The sequence below is a fragment of the Erythrolamprus reginae genome, chromosome 2 (genome assembly GCF_031021105.1).
Source record: "Erythrolamprus reginae isolate rEryReg1 chromosome 2, rEryReg1.hap1, whole genome shotgun sequence".
NCBI lineage: Eukaryota > Metazoa > Chordata > Lepidosauria > Squamata > Dipsadidae > Erythrolamprus > Erythrolamprus reginae.
This window is the reverse complement of record NC_091951.1, coordinates 329096608-329119472: the sequence shown is the minus strand read 5'-3', so window position 1 is coordinate 329119472 and position 22865 is coordinate 329096608. Positions and strand designations below refer to the sequence as shown.

General features: G+C 41.3%; 2 protein-coding genes across 3 annotated transcripts in view; one reads left to right on the top strand and one right to left on the bottom strand.

Annotated features, from left to right (window-relative positions):
• The window catches only part of OXCT1 (3-oxoacid CoA-transferase 1), a 103608-nt gene extending 99397 nt beyond the window's left edge, over positions 1-4211 (bottom strand). Inside the window, exon 1 of the mRNA XM_070743383.1 lies at positions 3869-4211. Coding sequence (XP_070599484.1) covers positions 3869-3979 — 111 coding nt within the window. The 5' untranslated portion in view covers positions 3980-4211. The remainder of the gene's footprint in view (positions 1-3868) is intronic.
• A 9415-nt stretch (positions 4212-13626) lies between these two features.
• RIMOC1 (RAB7A interacting MON1-CCZ1 complex subunit 1) lies at positions 13627-22790 on the top strand. Of its 2 annotated transcripts, none has more exons than XM_070743382.1 (6): positions 13627-13724; positions 16616-16722; positions 17114-17260; positions 18912-19043; positions 21656-21770; positions 22459-22790. In XM_070743382.1, the coding sequence occupies exons 1-6, from the start codon at positions 13700-13702 to the stop codon at positions 22722-22724; spliced, it is 792 nt and encodes a 263-aa protein (XP_070599483.1). In that variant the 5' UTR covers positions 13627-13699; the 3' UTR covers positions 22725-22790. The 2 variants fall into 2 exon arrangements, with proteins under 2 accessions (XP_070599483.1, XP_070599482.1); XM_070743381.1 differs by having other exon boundaries at positions 13676-13884.
• Positions 22791-22865: the final 75 nt, after the last annotated feature.

Here is a 22865-nt window from a genome sequence, read left to right as displayed (position 1 = left end):
GGCAAAAAAATTATTTTATGCAATCTTTGCAACCACTTTTCAGCCTTACAGTAAACACTTTTCAGTATTACATTGCTATTGGTATTTTAGATTCTGTACTTTTAATCTTATTTATATAAACAAGGCATGCCAGTCACTCAGTTTCGCCTGATATTGTGAGTTACATAAGATTATTGTGTGTAAAGGAGACAGCCATATAAGTTCTATAAATAAAAAAATGAAGTACTTAATAAGGAATGCCTGGCAGCATGACGCAGGCCACAAAGCTCTTGAAACCAAAAGAAGCTGCTCAGAGTTTGTTCTTCATGGCATGGAAATTCACATGGCACATGATATGTGTCACTAATATTGTAGTAACCAAACAGCCAAGCAACCAGCTCACCACCTTTTACTTGACAAAAGCAGTTTTCAACTAATCATATGGTGCCAGCTAACTCAAAGAGTCTTTTATTATTAACCCACCACTACATTATCTATCCAGCTATATACTATTCTGTAACCTTTAACTAGGCAAAACAGTGCATCAATGGGCAACAATTCTTCAACCAAGGTACCTCAAATTTACAGTATGTGTCCAAAATGGATCACAGCTAGTGATGGGCGAACCCAATGGTGTTCGGGTTCGGCAAGTTCGGACGAATTTTACGCAAAATTCGGCCGAACCCGAACCGAACCCGAACTCGAACCTGAACAGGGAATCCCTCCCACGAAGAGATTCTGGGGGCAGAGCTTTGACGTCACCGGCAGGTTGCTAAGGACGCCAAGGTGATCACTTCCTGGATTCCATGGAATCCAGGAAGTGATCACCTTGGCGTCCTTAGCAACCTGCCGGTGACATCAAAGCTCCGAACGCCGAACACGACCCCGAACTTTGCCTAAAGTTTGAAAAAATTTCGGGTTCGTGTTCGGCATACCGAACACCACAAAATTCGGTATGGATTGAATTGTGCAAGTTCGGGTCGCCCATCACTAATCACAGCTTCAGAACCGTCATTCTAGGACAAGAGGGTCCAACCTTGGTACCTTTAAGACTTGTGGGCTTCAACTTCCAGAATTCATGACTGGCTGAGGAAGTCTTAAAGCTGTCAAAGGTTGGGCATCCCTGTTCTAGGAGATAGTTAGTAAATAAATAATTTGACTTTTGTGACTTCCTGATTAAGGCTGCAAGAAGGAAATAAACCTCATTGAATCTTGGGGTTCTGAGCCCCAAATTTCCAACTGCTTGTTGCTGTAGGGAAATACAAGGGTTGCTTTATATGCTACTTTAGGTTTATTGATAAAAGGCAGGGATATAAACCTGGCAATACATAGCCTAATAGAATAGAGTTACCCTGTGCTTCTTCTCAAATATTGAGAAGACTTTTACTTCCTGAAGAAAGCTTTACTTTACAATGGCCCTCAGGATGTAAAGAATAAGCAATGAGAAATTCCGGTTAGGATGGTCCAGGAGAATTGTTGTCCCAATATATTTGGAAAACAGCATGTTTAAGATGACAGATATCTATGCTTTTAATTATTTAAATCTGAAACAGGAAATCATTAATATTGTGGCAGCGATATTTCCAACCCTATGTCGGACAGACAGATGGCTAGCAGTAACTCCAACTCTTGATTCTTTCCAAATATTTTAATACTTGTATGCTTTTGTCCTTTTTATCTTCACCATAAGGGAACTTTGCTGTAAGCTATATTATCCCAACAGTCTTCAACTTACAACTATAATTGAGCCTGACAACCAAAAGTCATGATGGTAGTAAAGCAGGTTACATCACCTGATTCATTTTATAACTTTTGTGAACAGTTACTTCCTGTTTCTGGCAAAAACACTGTAAATTATGGCCACCTGACTAGGGGAGCACTGCAAATAGCAGGTTGCCAGGGGCCCAAAATAGAGTCATGTGACTACAGGGAGGGGATCAGAACTTCAAAATTGGATAAATTGGGGGGCGGGTCCAGAGATGGGCTGCTAAGGTGGAATGTTGATGTGTACTCGCCCCCGTGACTCTGAGTCCAGCGCAATTCTGCTACTGCATCTGGATAGGTAGCAAATGCGTGTCAACACGGGATTTTGCTACCTGCCCAGGTGCAGTAGCAGAATTGCGCTGGACTCCGCTAGCACTCAGAACCACAGGGGTGAGCACACGTCACCGTTCCACCTTAGCAGCCCACCTCTGGGCAGGTCTGTTGTAACTAAACATCTGATCACAAATCAAGGACTATCTGTATTACTTTCTGGAACTTCCACCTGAGCTGGAATATTTATTACTAGACTTTTTCAGATCAACTGGTGCCAGGAACCAACAGTAGCTGCAGTTCTTAATACACACTGATTTAGAGGCTAATTCCATTGATGAGATTCACTGTCAAGCAATTATTTCGTTGTTTTTATTTTGTCTTAATCTGATTGTTGCAGCTCAGATATGGCAACCCATTGTCTTACAAACCTGGCACATTTAAGATGAGGACTTCGATTACCAGAATTCCCAGGCAACATACTGGAACTTGAGGTTCCCCCATCTTAAAAGTTTTCAAGTTTGGAAAACCCTGCCAAAGCTGGAAGAAAGCTTTCACAAGAGACACAGCTTTTAATATTTATTTATTGGATTTATATGCCACCCTTTTCCGAAGATAAAAGTCCTCCAATAAATATTCCTGCAAGGAAAGATGCATGTGTTTTTCTTTTAAACTTTCATTTTTCAGACAGATGAGGCCTCACAGAGGGAAAGACCCTTTGAGAGAAAGCAAACTTTATTTAAGAGTAAACCAGGTGCAGAATGGAGCCGGACAGTCAGAATGGTTGATTAGTGAAACAGCTTGCCTCCAGAAGTTGTGAATGCCCCAACACTGGAGGTTTTTAAGCAGGTGTTGGATAACCATCTGTCTGAAGTAGTGCAGAGTTTCCTGCCTAAGCAGGGGGTTGGACTAGAAGACCTCCAAGGTCCCTTCCAACTGTTGTTGTTGTTGTTGTTGTTGTTGTTGTTGTTGTTGTTGTTGTTGTTGTTGTTATTATTATTATTATTATTATTATTATTAGCCACAGTTCCCTTCAGCCCCCGTGAATAGATCTTCAAAGAGATCCATTAAAGCCTCCTCCATCGCAGGCCCACCGCTGGATCTCCCTTCTTCCGTTTTAAGTAAATGAAGCATCCCTTTGCGGAAGCAGACCTGGAAAAACTTCTTTCCTCAAGGTCAGGTCGGCGCAACAGTCCCCTTTTGTCTGCAAACAAGGACGCGCGCCGCCCGTTAACGCGCCTGACCTCTCCAGCCAGCCGGCCAGAAGAGAGGGATGCAGGCGCGTCATTCATTCCGCAAGCAGACCGCAGGTCACCTTTCCCCGGCCCTGCGAGGGGTGCAATATTTTCCTTGCACGGGGACGGAAAGAGCCCCGGGGCCAGACCCGACCCCGACTGAAACAGGGCCCAGCTAATCGTCGGGCACAGCCAAGGAAGGCGCAAAGAAACGCGAGAAGGGCGAGACGCGACTGCAAAAGCGGTCCGGCCGGCTCTCCTTGCCCGGCGAGACCGGCTTGACCCCGCCAGGCTCAGGTTGTTCCTCGCCAAGCGGCTGAACTTGATCCCCTCGCCAATTGCTGCGGATTAAGTGGCTCTTTAAAGAGACCGCTGAAGAGAGAGAAAAGCTCTCCAAATGGATCGCTGCGCTCCCGCACGCGCGTCCTCGGCCATACCCAACAGAAGCCACCCGGCCTCCACTCACCAGGAACCTGCCGAAGGATGCCCGAATCTTACCGACAACGGGTCAGGTTGGGCCGAAAGCAAAACACCGCTGCAAGGCAAGCGCCTCAGCTTTCCCCAGCCAGCCACTCCCACCCCGCCGGGGACCCCAAACCTCTCGACGTGGCCGCTTTTACCTTCGCTTGCGCCCCGAGAGCCAGCGGCGCCCTCGTGCGCCCTGACCCCCATCGGGAAGCGGTCGGCAAGAGGCAACGGTGCAAGCGGGCGAGGAGATGGTGAGCCGCCATCTTCGGGGTTGTGAGGCGTGCTGAGCTTAGGAGGAGGAAGGAGCTGGGCTAGCGGCGGCGGCGGCGGCCTTGAAGAGCAGGAGAAGGAGGAGGCAGATGCCCAACCCCCTCGGTTACGATGCTGCTGGAAAGAAACCGCGCCCAGCAGGCAAAGGCTGCGCTGCTGAGCTCTGTGGAGGCCGGGGGAGGGTTAGGGGCTCGGCCCTGACGTTTTCCTTTAACCCTTTCCAAAACTGCACGAGAAGGGGCCGTGGTTTATATAGGGCAGTGTTTCCCAACCTTGGCAACTTGAAGATATCTGGACTTCAACTCCCAGAATTCCTCAATCAGCGAATGCTGGCTGGGGAATTCTGGGAGTTGAAGTCCAAATAGCTTCAAGTTGCCAAGGTTGGGAAACACTGATATAGGGAATGGAGCGAATCGTTAGAGGGGGGAAAAGTCTCCAGGCAAGAGATGGAGGGATTTACAGTAAATTAAGTAAGTAAACCTAATTGTGCTTACTCCCAGGAAAGAATGCGTTGGAAGCTAGTACAAACAGCCCCAAAGTTTGTTTCTTAGCTATCTTGGATAGACTCGGAATGTACTAGGGTCGCCCAGAAAGTAATGCACCACATTTTTTTCTCAGACTACAGAAATGGTACCAATGCAAAACTTTAGATATACATTGTTTTATTTATTTATTTATTTATTTATTTTTCGATATTTCTTTTTATTATTATTTTTTTTATGCCACCCTTCTCCTTAAACTCAGGGCAGCTTACAACATGTTAGCAATAGCACTTTTAAAACAGAGCCAGCATATTGCCCCCACAATCCAGGTCCTGAGTCAACCTTGAGCCGGTGGGGAGATTTGAACTGCTGACCTGCAGATCTACAGTCAGCTTTAGTGCCCTGCAGTGCCGCACTCTACCCGCTGTGCCACCTCGGCTCATTTGTTAATTGTCAGGAGTGCATTTGTAAATTTTGCATTTCTTCAGACAGATAGTATAGCTGCAGCAGTGTTTCGAAATGGCTTTTCTAAGTGACGTACGTTACAAGCAGCGTGTCGTCATTGAATTTCTCACTGCTGAGAAAGAAACTTGGGGACATTCACAAACATTTCTATACAGTTTATGGAGAATCTGCAGTCGACAGAAGTATGGTTAGTCGCTGATCACAGAGGATGAGGCCATTAGAAGACGGTTCGGTGATTCACACAGTGCAGAAATGGCTTCGTGACCAGAACAAGGAGTGGGACCGACCTGGCATACACACCCTCATGTATCGCTGGAGAAAGGCCATAGAATGGGACGGAGATTATGTGGAAAAATAGGGAGTGTAGAAGAAACACCATTGTGTGTGTAAGTTTCATTGTGTGCAATAAATAATTGTTGAAGAAAAAAAATGTGGTGCATTAGTTTCTGGGTGACCCTCGTAAGCTAAAACGGGGCAGATCTCTTGGAAGTGATCATGGTTGTATTTTTGCAGTGAGAATAAACAAATACTCATTTAACAGTGCAGAGCAGTGACTGAGACTAAAAACCACTGAAATGAACGGAGTTGGGGTTAGAAGTAGAATCCCCACATAAAACTTCCATTTTAGTTTCACACCCTGTGATGCTCTCCCTTATCTGCACCTTAAACCCCTATTAAAGGCAAAGAAACAAGCTAAACTGGCTTTATGTTTTATTTTCAGCTTTGTTGTAATTTGCTGTAGCTAAGTTTCTACACAAAAGTGAAAATAGTTGAGGGGCCCTTGGTTATGTTAGCTATTATGATGTTACCTAGCTGGGGTAATGAAATACCTGCAAGAGAACAATCTAAGCTCAGAGAGCACTCTGGATCCCTTATTTCAAGGCTGAGCTACAAATATTCTCAATTGTCACAGAAAATAGTTTAGATTCTGCAAGGGTGAGTCAAAAAGTAATGCCATTTTCTTTATTTTAGGTGAGGTTTTTGACAAAAATTCCATGAAATATTTCCCAGTTATAAATGATTGTATCATTTGCATTCCAAAATATTTTGTTTCTTATTTTTCATGTTTGTAGACTCACAAGGAAAATTCAAAATGGAATAAGAGAGATGAGAAGAAAATTTTTACACAGATGGTATTATACACCAGTACAATTAGCACGCTTTCAAACGATGATAAAAGGAAACTGGTGGCATGGATGTAAGGAAAAAGGAGTATTTATGCATATGTTTTGGGAATGCAGCAAAGTCCAAAAATTTTGGAAGCAAATACAAGTGGAAGTGAATAAAATTACGGGAAGTAACTGGGAAATAACTAAGGAAGCAGCATTATTAATCAAAAATAGTGAGGTAAAAGAATACGAAGAAATTAAAACTGCAGCAATAGAAAGCGCCCAAGCAACTATAGTGCTTGGGTGGAAAGATGCTAACAAATGGACGATAAAAAATTGGTGTAGGTACATGGTGGACCACATTCACTATGAAGTTATGGAAATTAGATTACACAACTACAATGAAGAGAAATTAGCAGAAACAATGAGGCGGTGGGAAAAGGTTAAAAATTATATATTAACAATATCAGTAAGCGATGCAAACGTTAAAAATAAAATTAAATCACTATAAAGAATGAACAATGTAACCCAGAAAAGAAGTAAATGAAGGATATAGAATTGAATCTTCCTTGGTGAAGGTTTTTTTTAATTTTCTGTTTGGTGATGGTATTCACTTTTATGTTTTCTGTATTTGTAAAAAAAAATTAAAAACCAATAAAAATTATATTAAAAAAAGGAAAATTCAAAATGGGTGCCTCCTTAGAATTGCGTCAAAAGCAAAGAACTGTGATTGAATTCCTTGTTGCTGAGGTGGAAACCCCTGTGAACATTTATAGACAATTACAAAATGTGTTTGAGGGCAATACTTTAGATTATAGCATTGTATGCAGGTGGTTTCCATTGTTTGAACAATGGCTTTAAAAGTCAAACATTATTCCAGTGACGAGGAAGTGAAAAATGAGGTGAAGAAGTGTTTTTATTAAATTTTACGAGGCAGGGATACATGCTCTCACTTGAAGGTGGAACATTGCTATTGAGAGATATGGTGACTATGTTGAGAAGTAGGGAAGCGATCCACAGAGGACCAGCTTCATTTTGATGTATACTACATAGAATAGAATTATTTATTGGCCAAGTGTGATTGGACACACAAGGAATTTGTCTTGGTGCATATGTTCCTGTGATGGCAATTATACCTGTCCTAAATAAAATGGCATTACTTTTTGACTCACCCTCATATAATAAATCATTATATTCAAGAACTAAGCCCAGACACCTTGAATTATCAGCAATTTAGCAGAAATTGGGAATGTTCTACTTTGCTTTGCATTTCAGATGGTGCAATATTTTATTTCATGTATTTAAAATCCATCCATCTCCTTCACAGAGGGACAAAATCCAGAGGGGTTTATGTGTAGAGTGAAACACAGAGGTGATGTGTGAAGTTGTGTGTGAAGTAAAGATGAATGTTTATACGAACTGAATAAACAAACTCTCACAGCCAACCCACACTCAGTAAAAGACCTTGGAATACTAATATCAAATGACCTAAGTGCTAAAGCCCACTGCAACAATATCGCCAAAAAGGCCTCTAGAGTTGTTAACCTGATCCTACGTAGCTTCTGCTTCGGCAATCTCACACTACTCACAAGAGCCTACAAAACTTTTGCCAGACCCACCCTTGACTACTGCTCATCTGTCTGGAACCCATACCACATCTCAGACATTAACACCCTTGAAAACGTCCAAAGATATTTCACCAGAAGAGCCCTTCATTCCTCCACTCGAAACAGAATATCCTACCAAAATAGACTAACAATCCTGGGTCTAGAAAGCCTAGAACTACGGCGCCTAAAACACGATTTAAGTATTGCCCACAAGATCATATGCTGCAACGTCCTACCGGTGAATGACTACTTCAGCTTCAACCGCAACAACACAAGAGCACGCAACAGATTCAAACTTAATACGAACCGCTCCAAACTTGACTGTAAAAAACATGACTTTAACAATAGAGTAGTCGAAGCGTGGAACTCATTACCGGACTCAATAGTGTCAACCCCTAACCCCCAACATTTCTCCCTTAGACTATCCACGATTGACCTCTCCAGGTTCCTAAGAGGCCAGTAAGGGGCGTACATAAGTGCACTGGTGTGCCTTTCGTCCCCTGTCCAATTGTCTTTCCTTTATCTCATATATCATATTTTTTTTTCCTTTCATATATTTTCTATTTTCACTTTTATCCTTATATATATTACTTCATGTTTATTTTCTTCCAGGTATTTGTGTATTGGACAAATGAATGAATGAATGTTCTTTGTCTCTCCGCAATTCCACGAGCATTCCCCACCACTGTCTTCCTTTTCTGCCTCTCCCAGCCCTCACAACACATCTCACTGCCTTGATTACATCCTTAATCCTATCTTTTCCCTTCTCCAGTCACCACTGGTGTACTGACCTGTGCATCTGTTCCATACCACAATCTCAACAGTAAAGGACAGATTCCCAGCAAAGTATGTTACCAGTCTGCCCACATTTGCTCTGTGCCTTCCCGTATAGAGTGCATTACAAGAGTCCAGCTGTGAGTTGACTAGGGAAAGAACAATTGAGTGCAGGGTATTCTGACCCAGGAAAGGCCACAAATGTGCATAGAATTTTTGTCTTATCCTACTAATTTGGTTTGTTTCCCCCCCCCCAAAAAAACCCCTAGACTTTTCCATACATAATTTTATAAACTTGGGTTTTATAAATCATTACCTGGACCAGGGTTGCCAAACTGGGGGCCCAGATCCAATTTGTGAGGTATTTAGATGTGGCCCACGGAATTGCCCTGGGAACACTGGCCTGTGGTGGCTCTGCCAGTGAAAGTGGAGCTTGGAGGGGCCTCTTGTGGTCCTTCAGAGCTCCATTTTTTACTGGCAGAGGATTACAAAAGGCCGTCACAGCTGAAAATGAAGCTCAGGAGCCCATTTTCTCTGGCAGAGTACTCGGGCCACCACAGGCGCCCTGACAAAAGTGACATCAAGCTGGCCACATCCACCCCAGCTCCCTGAGGTCAACACAACACTGATGAAATCGAGTTTGACATCCCTGACTTAGACTAACATTTTTTCCTATAAAATCCCTTTATTATTTTCTTCATTTCATCTCTAGCCCTTTTAAGTCATATGTAGCTGTACTGATGTTAAAACCAGTTTTCACCTAATCTGAGAGCATCTAAGAATAATTGCAACATGTGTAAAATCTATTGCATTTTGCTACTAGTTTACAGTGGCGGTGAAATTGGTAGCCAGTGATGGGTGGATTCTGAGGGGGCACTTATTGGCATTTCCAGCACACTTCTGATCTGATCCAGCTTTGTCTGCCGTCATTCTGTCCTTGCCTCCCTAAAGAGCTGGGTACCATAGTACTAGAATGGTGGGAGAGAGCAGAGAGAGAGAGAATCATGCTTCTGGCTCCCTCTTATGGCAAACTACAACACTGCCTCTTAAAGGTATAGTCATAGTTCCCTCTAAGCTGAGCAGTGAGCAATCGCTCACTTAAAAATCATCATCAACTCAGAGTTTTCCAAACCTGCCCAGAAGCCAAGAGGGAAAGAGTGAGAGGGAAGGAGAGAGAGAGGAAGAGAGAGAAACAGATAGAAAAAAGAGAGGAAGGAAAAGAGAAAAAAAGAATGGGAGTAAGGAAGAGAGAAAGAAAATCAAAATCTATTTGAAACTAGCTCAACTATTTAAGTGGCATTTTGATATTGATAGAGTTGCCCTATTATGAGCTCACTGTTATAGACACACAGTACAGTATTTTATTTTGAAATTCTCTGAGGCAAAACAGGGTGGGTTTTTTATTTGTTTGTTTGTTTGTTTGTTTGTTTGTTTGTTTGTTTGTTTGTTTATTATTTCTGTGCCGCCCAGTCCCGAAGGGACTGCCGCTCAGACACTATACTTTTCCGCCCACCCCCCCAAAAAATTAGAGGGAACACTGGGTATAGTACTTCAATGCAAACAAGCATTCATTGTTAGCTTGCTTATATATTGCCAACCCAACAGTCTTGTACATAGTACTAACAAGCCCATGGCAGCCTATTCCATCACCGTGTTTAGAGAAGAGTTTACTGTGATATTTGAACCAACAAATAGGAAGAGAATAGACATGAGTGGCTTTTGGTAGCATATCTGAGGAAGAAGTGAGCCTATGTAGCAACATCTGGAAAGAAAGCAGGACTGTAGCCACACCTGGAAAGGCAACAAGAGATCACCCAGTAGAACTCTTAAAATCACAGCTTGAGCCAAGGTTTTACATTCGAGTCTATATTACACAAGCTTTAATCCTGCTGACTCTTTATTAGAGTTGTCACATAAGGATATTGAAAATCCAAGCAGCCATTAGATGGCAGCAAAAGCTTCTGTATCACTTTGCTGCCATCTGATGGCCATCTACATTTTTGCAGCCCAGATGTCCTACTCATTATTTGCTAATTCTGCTTGCTTGATATTTTTTCTCTATAAAAATCAGCATTCTCCATCACATTTTCTTCTACAAATAAATGTGTTAATTTGTTTGAACTTTAACAAATTAAAGTGAAATAATTATAAACTCATTTGTATCCATTTTTTGTCAAAACCCAACACCTGGCTGTTTATCTTGGTGTTTGGGTTAGGTGGGTAAAAGAACTGTTTTATTCCATTTTGATATTGGTAAATAGAGTTATTTATTTATTTATCCTTAGGCACTTTGAGTTTTTTTTAATGAGTTTGAACACTTTAATATTGTAAGCTTTCCAGAGTCACTAAACACACACACACACACATCCAGCTTTTTAGAAATGTCCACATATAACTGAAAAAATATGCTTATTAAATCTAGTGTAATTTTTAAAGCAGTGGCATTTTTTTTAGATTTGGGCAGCTTTAATGAATAGCAGTGATAATAGAATTGTGTTAAGGGGAGATCTGAGGCATCTTTTAAATGAGCACAACCCTAGTTTAAAAAGAAACACTGGACTTATTCTACTGCTTTCCAATTCCACTATTGAGTCAATTAAGGCAGATACTTTCAACTGTAGCAGTACTGGACCCTCTAAAACAGAGATGTTAAACTCAAGGCCCTGGGGCTGGATCTAGCCCATAGGGTGCTTAGATCTGGCCCATGGGGCTGCTCTAGAAATAGTAAAGGACCGGCCTTCCCAAACTGTTTTTGCTGGCAGAGTTTTAGGAGGCCACCACAGTCAAAAATGGATCTCATGAAGGCTGTGGACAGCCCTCCCAAGCTCCATTTTCACTGGCAGAGGATTGCAGGAGGCAGTTGCAGCCAAAAATGGAGTTTGGGACCACTACATGCAGCCCCTGACACAAGTGATGTTGACCTGACCTTGCCCATCCTGGCCACACCTACTTCAGCTCCCCCCCCCCAAGGACAAACACAATGGTGATACAGCCCTCAATGAAATTGAGTTTGACACCTATGCTCTAAAATGATAAATGCACTGTGAAACTCCCTGAATGAAAAAGAATATTCTTTCATCAGCTGTATACAGTAATTCAGCAAAAATGACAGATTCTATAATCTATCTTAACAAATAATAACTTTCATCAGAGGTATTCTGGCTTAAGCAAACCTTTATTAGTATTGTCAATAGGTCATGTATAATTTTGCTGTTAATCTTCAACTTATGTCTGGTCGCTTAATGACCATTCAAAATTACAATGGAGACAGAAGGAGTGTGCTAAATTCTCACTTTTACAACTGCACCGCTGCCGCTTGAATCTGATTGGTTCAGACACAGGCAACTGGGAAAAAGAAGGCCTGCTATTGGTTAAGGCTTGACAGCTCCACTAAAAAAAAAGAGAGCTGTCAAGCCCCTGTTTGTATGGTTGGTGTTGAAATAAAGCTTGCTGTTAGAATCTCCTACTTTGCCTCATTCCTGTCAGCTGCAGCCTGCCTGACAACTCAACAGGGCGCTTTACACAAATTCTTTTCCTAAAGCATTTCTGACAATAACACGCACACCTCCAAACACACAGTCATGTGACTACATTTCAGATGCATAGCAACCAGCTTGCCTTTATGATCAGTTGCAACATCCTGTAGTAATATCGCAATTTGCAATGGTTTTGCTGGCTTCTGGCAAAAAAACCCATCATTTTAAAAGAGTGGCTTCATACTTTTGACTTGGCATTTCTTAAGTGCTGCAAAAGTCATGAACCGAGCCCAGTCATGTGGGTGCTTCAACTTGCAATTGTACTAATTACAACCAGAAACCTTGTCCCAATTGGCAGACATACGTGAAGAAGTAGCTGCACTATCCAGCAAAACACTTTTCCAGTTTTTGAAAGACTTGACATTAATGGATGTATACCATGTTAAAAGTCACCATCAAACAGATTCAAGCCACCCTTTGACTTTTTTGACTTCCAAATAGGTCCGTTTGCAGTCATCACAGAATTTGTTCGCCTCTTTGTCTGTACAAACCACTGTGAGTTATGCTAAGAACAAGCAAAGGCTGAGATAATGGTTGACAATAATCCTACAATCTATGCATGGTATGCTAGTATGTATGATTGGTTTCTAAATTGGGGTTTTTTAATTAACTTAAATATTAGATTTGTTTACATTGTATTATTATTGCTGTGAGCCGCCCGAGTCTGCTGAGAGGGGCGGCATACAAATCTGATTAATAAATAAATAAATAATAAATAAATAATACTTCAGTGTTATTCTCAACTGAGTTTAAATAACACAGAAAAAGAATTCAAATTTGTCGTCCAGTTATTTTATTAGTAAAAAAAAAAGGTGAGATAAAACACATGCTAAGCCAGTATCAAGATTTTTCTTAACTCTTACACTGACATAATTATACTTTATTATAATTCTATATTAAATGGTTCCTAGGGGTCCTGAGATTTATTTGACCTCTCAGCATCAAATTCTCTATTCAGAATGACTCCCAGCAATCCCCCTTTTCCCTACTTCCACTGAGACTACAATTTAATACATTTTTTCTTAGAAGAAACTTTAAGTGAACTCAGTGAAACATAGCCTTGAGGAATCTGGAACTTTTATTTCAATTTCACCGAAGGGGTCCACATGTAAGCCTTGCAATCATTCAAAAATGTTATTTGATTGACCTCTGTGGAAGTTTGATTTAGGAAAAAAATCCTCGAAAAGGATCTACATTAAGAAGTATAAAAACATTGGGGGGGGGTGCTTCTTACACACTCTCATTATTGTGCCATTCTAAATGGAATGGAATGGAATAGAATAGAATAGAAATGTATTAACCAAGTGTGATTGGACACATAAGGAATTTGTCTTTGGTGCATAAACTCTCAGTTCATATAAAAGATTTTAAAATGAGAAACAGAAACAATTTCAAAGGCAGTTATTCCTTCTTTTCTCCATAAAGGAGAGATAAGGGGTCTCTGTTTAAAGATCGATTTCCGCGCGTGAAATTTTTCTGAACAAACTGTAAAACTGGATTTGTCCCACCGACCTCAGTTATGGATGCTTTTGAACTTCCCACGTGCCTTTCGTTCGCTTTAAACAGAGCAAGGAGCAATGCGAAAAGGAAAGGCACCTCTAACGGTTTCCTATCTCTAGCAGCAACCAACGCCTCCTCTTTTTTAAAAAAAAACCAACAACCACCACCACGTCGCGTCACCAAACTTTAACAAGAGAAAGCTTGGGCGCGAGGCTCCCACGTGACAGAGGACGAGGGGGGATGTCACGTGGCTGCGGTTGGGAGGGTGAGTCACGTGACGCGTGTAACTGAAGCTAAGCCTGGCCCCGTGGTTTGTTTTTTTTTCCCCCTTATGGCCGAAGCTGCCTTTGCCGGTCTTCTTCAGCGGCGGCTCGCCGAGTTAACGGAGAGGCTGAACCGTTGGCGGGAAGGCGGAGAGTTTGGCGGTAAGAAGGGACTGCACGGCTCCTGGATCTGCCCTGAGACGGTCTTTTTCTCCTAGGTTGCCGCAAAGTCTGGCTGGCCGCTTCCACGGCACGCCAGATCTTCGTATTCCGGGGTCTCTTTCCCCCCCTTGGAGTAGAGCAGGCTGGAGACGGAGGGTGGAAGAGCGAGGTGCATTTTTGGAAAGAGTTGGATCGCCCTGGTGCGATTAGAGAATTGAATCCTGCCCGGTTCATACACACCGAAGTCACTTTTCCAGTGTGGTCTTTATTATTGTTTAATTTAATTTAATTTTCAAAAGCCTGGTTCATAACATTTGGTTAGTACACTTCACTGTAAAGGTAGTCATCGACTTACAGATTTACCAAGAAAACTATAAAAATGCATCCTTGGAATCACTGGGATGAAGCAGAACTCCAAGGAATGGTGATCATGTCATCATCCATGACCGTTTTTCACACGACCATTGCTTAATCATGTGATCCAAAGTCAGATGCTTGGCATCTTGGTTCATATTTATTTAAATTTGTTTATTTGTTTACTTAGATTTCTAAGCCGCCCTTCTCTAAAGGGACTTGGGGTGGCTTACATAGTAAAAAAAAATATACCAAGTACTGTACAATTAAAAAAAACCAAGTAATCAAAACCCAAACAATTTAAAAGCCATTCAACCTATTTCATTCAAACACAATCATGTCAACAGCCAGAGCAGAGTATCAATGCTCAATGGCCCCATGTCTGACGGAAAAGGTGCGTTTTTAAAACCTTTTGAAATGCCAGGAGAGTGGAAGTGATGCAGATCTCCAAGGGGAGTAAGTTCCATAGGGCTGGAGGTGCCACAAAGAAGGCCCTTCCCCTAGGGCAGAGGTCTTCAAACTTGGCAACTTGAAGACTTGTGGACTTCAAATCCCAGAATTCTCCAGCCAGCTATGCTGTGGTAAGTCAAGGACTACCTGTAGTTTACTGAATAATTTGGAATGACTTGATCTTGTATAACGTACTTAGCTATAGATCCGGTTTTGCAAACCATAAAAATGATACATTTGAATGTCAGAACAACATATATTGTTAAGTAATGTGTATTTCAGTGTACACTGTTGTGTAGTCTCAGCAGCTCTGTGATTTGACAACCCTGCAGTTTGGCTGAGCAGCCACTGGGAGAGAAAACTCTGTAAGAAGGAATTCCTGTTCTATTCCATTTGTGACTTAGAAGTTTTTTCTCCCTTTTGAAGAGAAGGTTTGTTTAGTTTAACCCAGCCTCAAACACTTTATGATGATTTTGTAAAAGCAGGTCAAACATGTATTGGAATCCGTGGGCAAGACACTCATACGCAGGAAACAGAAAGCAGGAGTGAAATGCTACTGGTTCAGCTCAGTCCGGGCGTACCAGGAATGACAACCGTGGTTCGGAGAACCGGTAGCGAAGCCCACCCGCCTGAACATTCTCATTTTCTTATTTTTAATCCTCTGCGCGTGCACAGAAACTGAAAAAGTACACATGATGGTGGTCCGTGCAAAGCGCATGCGCAAAATGCAAAACATGCGCTTTTGAATCGGTAGGAAAGGTAAGTAGATTTTACTGCTGACAGAATGTATTCATAATCAAGTAAAAAGAAAATATAGGATCATAAAATTATAATTCTGAATTATAAAAAGACAACATTTAAAAGGACACAGTTGCTACTCCTCACCAACTAAATCTACTGTATTGCCTAAATGTCAAATCATAACTTCAACTACTTCTTGCTAATACATTTTCCTTTAGAAGCCTAACTACAAGGGCAACGTTGAAATTATTCTTATGTACCTACATATAATCCTTGCTTAACTATGGCAATTGGGACCAGAATTTCTGTGGCTAGGCGTGTGGTCATAAAGTGACTGTGAATATTAAATAAGGATCTTAATTGGCCACAACTTTTGACTTTCTCCAGCTTTCCACTTTGGTTATGATAAGCTGGCAAGGAAGTAGCAAATCATGATCACATGACCGCAGTAACTAATGAGTAGACATTACCCAAAGACCCCTCTACTTGGATCTTGTGCTTGATAAATATTTGCTTAAAACCAGTATCCCCAAACTCTTCAAATCATCCATCTCTTTGTGAAATTTCAGATTGCTTATCAACCTCTAAAATTTATTATATGAAAATACTTCAATAAATGAAAACTGCTGCTTTTTAACTAATAATACTTTGAATAATAATCATAACAATGATAATCCCATTGACTTGAGAGTAGATGGTGACCTCCGTGGGGAACACTCCTTAAAACAATTATTAATATTTAGTTAATACTTGGTTCCATTGTCTTACTTTTATGGCACTGTAATTCTCTCCTAGAGTCTGTGGAAATCCAGGCTTCATTTCATCCCATATTGGCATTGGTTCCAGATTGCTGGAATGCCTCGTTTCTGGAATTCATTACAATTCCAGTTTTGATCTTGCCTCATTCATAACACTGGAAAAGTGACTTTGGTCTCATTGTTTACCTCTGGAAACTCCACAAGCAGAATATGAAAGTAATAGTTTTTCTTAGGTATTGTAAGCCCCAATATTTTAAAGTAGAGTTTTTTTTGTAAGTAGATATACATTGAGCCTGTATTTCCTTGAGCCTTCAATATAGATTCATATAATATGAATATTTTGCTCTTGAAAAATAGTATAGCTGAGTTTGATTGCATAGATAATTTTGCTTTGTTTTATTGAAATGTCAAATGTCTTCTTTCGATAGATGCTTTCTTAATTCAGGCCTCTACTACCCTGGAAAACCTAACAGAATTTTCGGAAGAATCTGGGGACAACTACGCCTACGCTAGACTTATACAACTTTATACACAGGTATTATAAATTAAAGAATTTTCATCACGCTCGTGAATATAGTTTATTGAAATCAAAACATGTTTACTTGATAATGGAAGTCAGGGAGACATTCAAAACAAAATATGAAAGGAATATTAAACCAATTGATTGAACTATCTTCCTGGCTGTTTTTGAATTGGAATAGAGCTAAAATTAATAGCACCGGGAATAAAAATCAAGATCAACCCAATTTTGCACAGTTTTGAAAATAGCTGCCTTAATAATAAGGGAAAGTGCCACCATTAAAATGCAAAGAAAAATTAACTTAAAAATCCACTTTTTACTTAATGCAGCCATATTTCTTGGCTAAGTTAGGAACATCTAAGCAGGCTTCATCTAACAAAACCTAAACTCTTCCATCTCTTTAAAGGCGCTATTAGATGTCACATATTTTGAAGAAAACCAACTTGTTGATGAAGAGTTTCCAGAAGAATCCTCTCTGCAGAAAGTTGAGGAACTAATTGGTGCACTTTCTGAGCCAGAAAACCTGGTCAATGAAAGTGGTATTTTCCAAGAAGTAAGTATTAAGTCGGTCATGATCACTCAAATAGACTTTTTGTTCAAGAATATGTTCAGTATTGATTATCAACATTGAATAAAGCCTGTCCATTATCAAAAAGCTTGCTGATCTTTCAATCCTGAACTTTTAATTGTATATTTTGCAGCAATTATACCCAGCAATGTGTTTATCTGTCAGATCAGTATAAGGCAGCTCAATGTCTGATTGGCTTTTGTATGGCATTTAACTTCTTTTTAAATTTTATCAAGTAGAAATCACTTGATTTTTAATACAGTGTTACCCCCAAAATATGACCTACTCAGAAATTAAGTCCTAGTTTGATTTTTACCCATGTGCCCAAAATAAATCCTACCCCCTCCCCAAAATAAGCTTTAATTAGGACCCTGACCACTCCAGGGTGCACAGATAAAAATTACGCTAGGGTGAAGATGGCTGGTGGTGGTGATGCCCTACTACTTACCTTTGGACAGTTGTAGCCAGGCCTTGTGCATCTTGGCCCATTTCTTCTGCAACCAGCAAGGCTTTCCTAAAGGCCTCTCTAGCCGATAACAGAGCTATCAGAACAGAACGGAGAGGCCTTCAAGAAAATCTTGCTGTCCTTGAAAGATGAAGAAATTTCTGAAGGCCTCTGATAGCATGCAAGTGAGGTCAGCGGATGACACCCACACCACCACCACGAAAATAGGACCTGGTGCCTTTTTTTGGTGGCAAAAAATATAAGACAAGGTCTTGTTTTCGGGGAAATACAGTACTGTAGTTGGAATTAGTGTTGTAATACCTATGAGCAGCATGTGCCACATAATACTTTATGCCATATTGCAGTGATGGCGAACCGCACACAGTGCCATATCTGAGGGCATGTGAGGCATTGCCCTATGTCAGCTCCAGCGTGCATGTTCACACTGGGCAGCTGATATTCAACCTTCTTTTCGGCTGTTTTCGCTCTCCCCAAGCTTCAGGAAAGAAGCTAAACCCTGGGGATGGTGAAAACAGCCCAAAGGGCCTACTGGAAGTCCAGAGGCTTCAGTGACATGTGCATGTTTGGAGGGGGGGGCAGTGCATGATCCGGGAGAGGGCATTGCTTTATGGGTGTTGACACGCACGTGTGTGCTATTGCATGCGTGCATATCTTTTTGGCACCCGAACCAGAAAAAGTTTGCCATCACTGCCCTATTGGTTTACAAATAATAGAGTTTTTAAAGTGAAAATAGCTTTTTCAAGATATCACGAGATTGGCCTTATTGAACTTTTAAATATTTAGATTTCTAATACTAACTTTTTAATATACCCTATTTTTGGAGGATAAGACGCACCCTTTTTCCCCTAAAAGAGGCTGAACAGTTGGGTGAGTGTTATACTCTGAATGTAGCTTTTGCTAATCTTTTTTTCAGCCCTAACAAGGTGCTAACAAGTGAAGTGATCTTCCCTTTACCTGCTTTTTTCATTGGTATATATATATATAATTAATTTTAATGTTTTGACCATATAATTCTACCGGCAGGCAAAATTACACGATAATGCCAGATATTTGGAAAGGATGCTGATCCCTGTTTTATAGGAATTTGCTCTAACCTATATGTTTGAAGTGTCTGTTCTTCCCTTTTTATATGAAGCTCAAGTTTTTTCACTGATGGGCATCTTTTCCTAGCCTCTTGAAGTACTTGGAATTGAGTTGCTCGAATGTCTTTATTGGAGAAGAGGAGCTTTGATCTACATGTTTTGCCACACAGTTAAAGGAAGAAAGGAATGGCTGAGGAAGGAGACTGACTTACTTAAAAAGGTATATTTTCTCATTCTATCACAATAAAAATATTTGAGGGGGGGGAGAGGTCCTGCAAGAATAATGCCTATTTTTCAAAATTAGTTCCAGGTCCAATTACATAGACAAGATACCAGTTGAAATTTGGATCATGAGAAATTGGCAATTCTTTAAATATTTTTCCAGTGCAAATAAAAGGCAATGAATTAACGAATAGATTGAATTTCTCCTTTTTTTCCTTAAATCAGTGTTTCTCAACCTTGGCCACTTTAAGACAGATGGATTCAAAACTCCCAGAATTTTCTATGCATTTTTTCTATGCATTTTTTTCTCCACATTCAACATACAACTTTGTATACCTTCAATACATCTTAATATACATACAGTGATCTCTCGGTTAGCGCGGGGGTTACGTTCCAAGACCTCCCGCGCTAACCGATTTCCGCGTTATACTGGATGCGGAAGTAAAAACCACCATCTGCGCATGTGCGCCATTTTTTTCATGGCCGCACATGCGCAGATGGTGGAGTTTGCGTGTGGGCGGCGGGGAAGACCAAGGGAAGATTCCTTCAGCCGCCCAACAGCTGATCTGCTCCGCAGCGCGGAAGCAGCGAGGAGCCGAAGATGGGGTAAAGGCAAAGGGGAAACCCCATCTTCGGCTCCTCGCTGCTGCCGCGCTGCGGAGCGGATCAGGTGTTGGGCGGCTGAAGGAACCTTCCCTTGGTCTTCCCGCCAGATCGCTTGCCGCTTGCCAGTCCACGCCCCCCTGGATGAGCGGCCCCGCATGGCCCCAGCGCCGGACTCCGTTGCCGAACGCCGAAACCGGAAGGGGCGAGGTGGGGGAGAACGGGAGGTTCAGCATTCCGTCAGTCGCAGCGCTGGCTGTCAACTTTTCTTTTTAGCACTGGGGAGGCAAGTCAGCTCCTGCCCAGTTTTAAAAAGAAAAGTTGACAGCCAGCGCTGCGGCTGACGGAATGCTGAGCTTCCCGTTCTCTCTCCGCCCCCTCGCCCCTTCGCCCCCCTTTGTTCCTAGGAGAAGTGCTGGTGAGGAGCAGAAGGTCTGTCTTGCCTCAATCCCCAGCACTTCTCCTAGGAACACAGGGAGGCGAAGGGGCGAGGGGGGGGGGGAGAGAAAACGGGAGGCTCAGCATTCCGTCAGTCGCAGCGCTGGCTGTCAACTTTTCTTTTTAGCACTGGGGAGGCAAGTCAGCTCCTGCCCAGTTTTAAAAAGAAAAGTTGACAGCCAGCGATTGTTCCGCTGCCGCCAGCATGGCCTGGCTGGCAGCGGAAGATGTAACGGAGCCCACGGGGGATTCGCCTTCCTCCCACCCGCAGCCGAGACTGATCGTGGGCTCCTTCGCAACCTCGGAGAGCTTCCAGGGCATGAAAGCTCACGAAAACCAGGAAGCTCTCCGAGGTTGCGAAGGAGCCCACGATCAGTCGGCTGCGGGCGGGAGGAAAGCGAATGCCACGGGGCTGGGCTCGGCTCCCCCCTCGGCTCCCCCCCTTACCAGCCCCGCCGCGGAAGGCTCCATTCTGTTCCCTGCCGGCCCGATTGAGCGGCCGGCGGTCTCCATTCAGGGAACAGACGTCCACCCCCTCCTCGGAGTCCCCGGCACCCAGCGTCCCCACGCCGCCTCCACCTCCCGGTAATGCGCCCGACCTCTGCCTCTCTCTTTCTCTCTCATATACCACGTCGGCAACAGGGAGAGAAAGAGAGAGAGAACTAGCGTGGACTTATTTTTTATTTTTTAATTTTTTATTTTTTTAATTAATATTTTTTGAAAAACCGCGTTGCAGCGTTTCGCGCTAATCGAGAACGCGCAAATCGAGGGATCACTGTATATCATTTTTCAAATACAATAAACTAGATCACATTCCAAGTTTGCTTTATATTATTTCATCTGCATCCATCTTTATTCTCTCCACTTCCCTCTTTCTGTCTTAGGCGGCTATTCCACCTTTGCTACCTACTTTCTTACTCCTTCTTCTCCGTAACTTTCAGCTTATCTTGTGGTCACATCAATAACATCAATATCATCCTAATTCGTACATTGTGGTTTTACTCACATTTATAAGTTATTTAAATCCTTTATCAAGAAAACTTTATATGTAAGCATATTGGCTGTGCAATTTATGCTTACTTCCAACGGTTGTATTATAAATTCCCTTAGTGGAGATACATCTATCTACTATAAAATAAAAATTAACAGTGTTATATATCCTAATACTAAAATCTGAAAAAAAGAGGAGAAAAGAGAATGTACATACAAGTCTGCGGAGAGGGGCGGCATACAAATCCAATTAATAATAATAATAATAATAATAATAATAATAATATTATTAATTTGCTAATTTGATTGAATTATGTCAAATTCATGAATCATTCACATTATAACCAACATATAGAATATAGTAACTTAAAGAATTATACTTTCTTCCATCAGTTATTTTGAAACTTAATTTAGCAAAATCTTGTGAGATTTTGGAAATTATTTTGCTTTTGTTTTTAAGTCTGCTGATAAAGTAAATAATATAACTTTTATGGCATGGAAATTTGTTTGTATATTTTGTGAAGACTACCAGTATGTATTGAAAAGGTTATCTTAAATGCCATTTATTTTTCACTTCAGTTCATTAAGGAAGGAATCCATTACTTGATAAAGATGCTTGAGTTTAGAGGTTCTGACAATCCAAATGAGGAATTTTTAGTTCAAGATACAGGAACAGCTCTATTGGTCAATGGTGGTAAGTGTTCCTTATTAATGCTTCTTAGAAAGGATTCTCAGCTGCACATTGAAATAAAAGCTGCTAAATCTTGCAAGTTGGAAGCATTTATTTGCACATTATTTTCAGATGCTTTAGGTCTCATTTTATCTCACTCATATCCTCCATGTAAATAAACCAGGAACTAAGAATTATTACTTAATATAATTATTACTTCATGCATGCCTTATTCATTCTACGTTTTAATTCCCCCATTCCAAAATGCCTCATCTTTTCATAGTTTTTTTTAGCGTAATGTTTTCTTCGTGGGTTTTGATGAAAGTTTTCAGATTTGTGCAAAAAGGGATTTTTGTCAACCACATTGATATAGAATGAAAGCCAAGTATATAAGTAGAAATATAATTTAAATTATGTTGATTTCTATGCTGCAGTCTTCCCAGCTACAGCTCACTGCTGTGACATTGTGCTTTATGACTGCATGTAGTGACGGGGCTCCTGTTCCCAATTGCTGTCATAATTCAAGGGCTACCTTTAAAATGAATACATCTTTCAATCTCTTACATGACACCCTTAAATTCATTATGATAACAAAAGGGAGGCGTTATCTTTTTAGGTACTAGAAAGGGAGGGAGAGTAACTCTAACTAGACTTAGGGTTTGCTTGATGCAAATGACATCTTCCAAATGCTGTTTTCTTTCCTTTCTGGCAGGTATTTTTAGTGATACCCACCTGTTGGCAATGATGTACTGTGGAGAAATGTGTTACTGGGGGCTGAAATACTGTGGAGATCAAGGCACAGAACTGCATAGGGAATCGCCAGGCAGTTCAGAAAACATCATCATGGACTTTCAGGAAACTGGAGAGAAAATGTTAACAAAATACATTACAGTGTGTGAAGGACCTTTAAGATCACATGGTTGGGATACAAAGAATGCAAAACGCATTTTGGATTATTTTAAACAATTGTCATCCTAACTGATATGAGTAAATGGTGCATGTACTGAAAACAAGTATTAAAGTGAAGAAAATTATATAAATTTATGGTTGAAGCATGGGTGCGTATCTTTTTAAACGAGCTAACAATAGTATGCATTTCTTGATTTCAATTATACAGAA

Coding starts and splice junctions, on each gene's coding strand:
- RIMOC1 (XM_070743381.1), top strand. CDS start 13,791: ATGGCCGAAGCTGCCTTTGCCGGTCTTCTTCAGCGGCGGCTCGCCGAG. Junction 13,885..16,615: donor GGAAGGCGGAGAGTTTGGCG/GTAAGAAGGGAC, acceptor TTCTTTCGATAG/ATGCTTTCTTAATTCAGGCC. Junction 16,723..17,113: donor TTATACAACTTTATACACAG/GTATTATAAATT, acceptor ATCTCTTTAAAG/GCGCTATTAGATGTCACATA.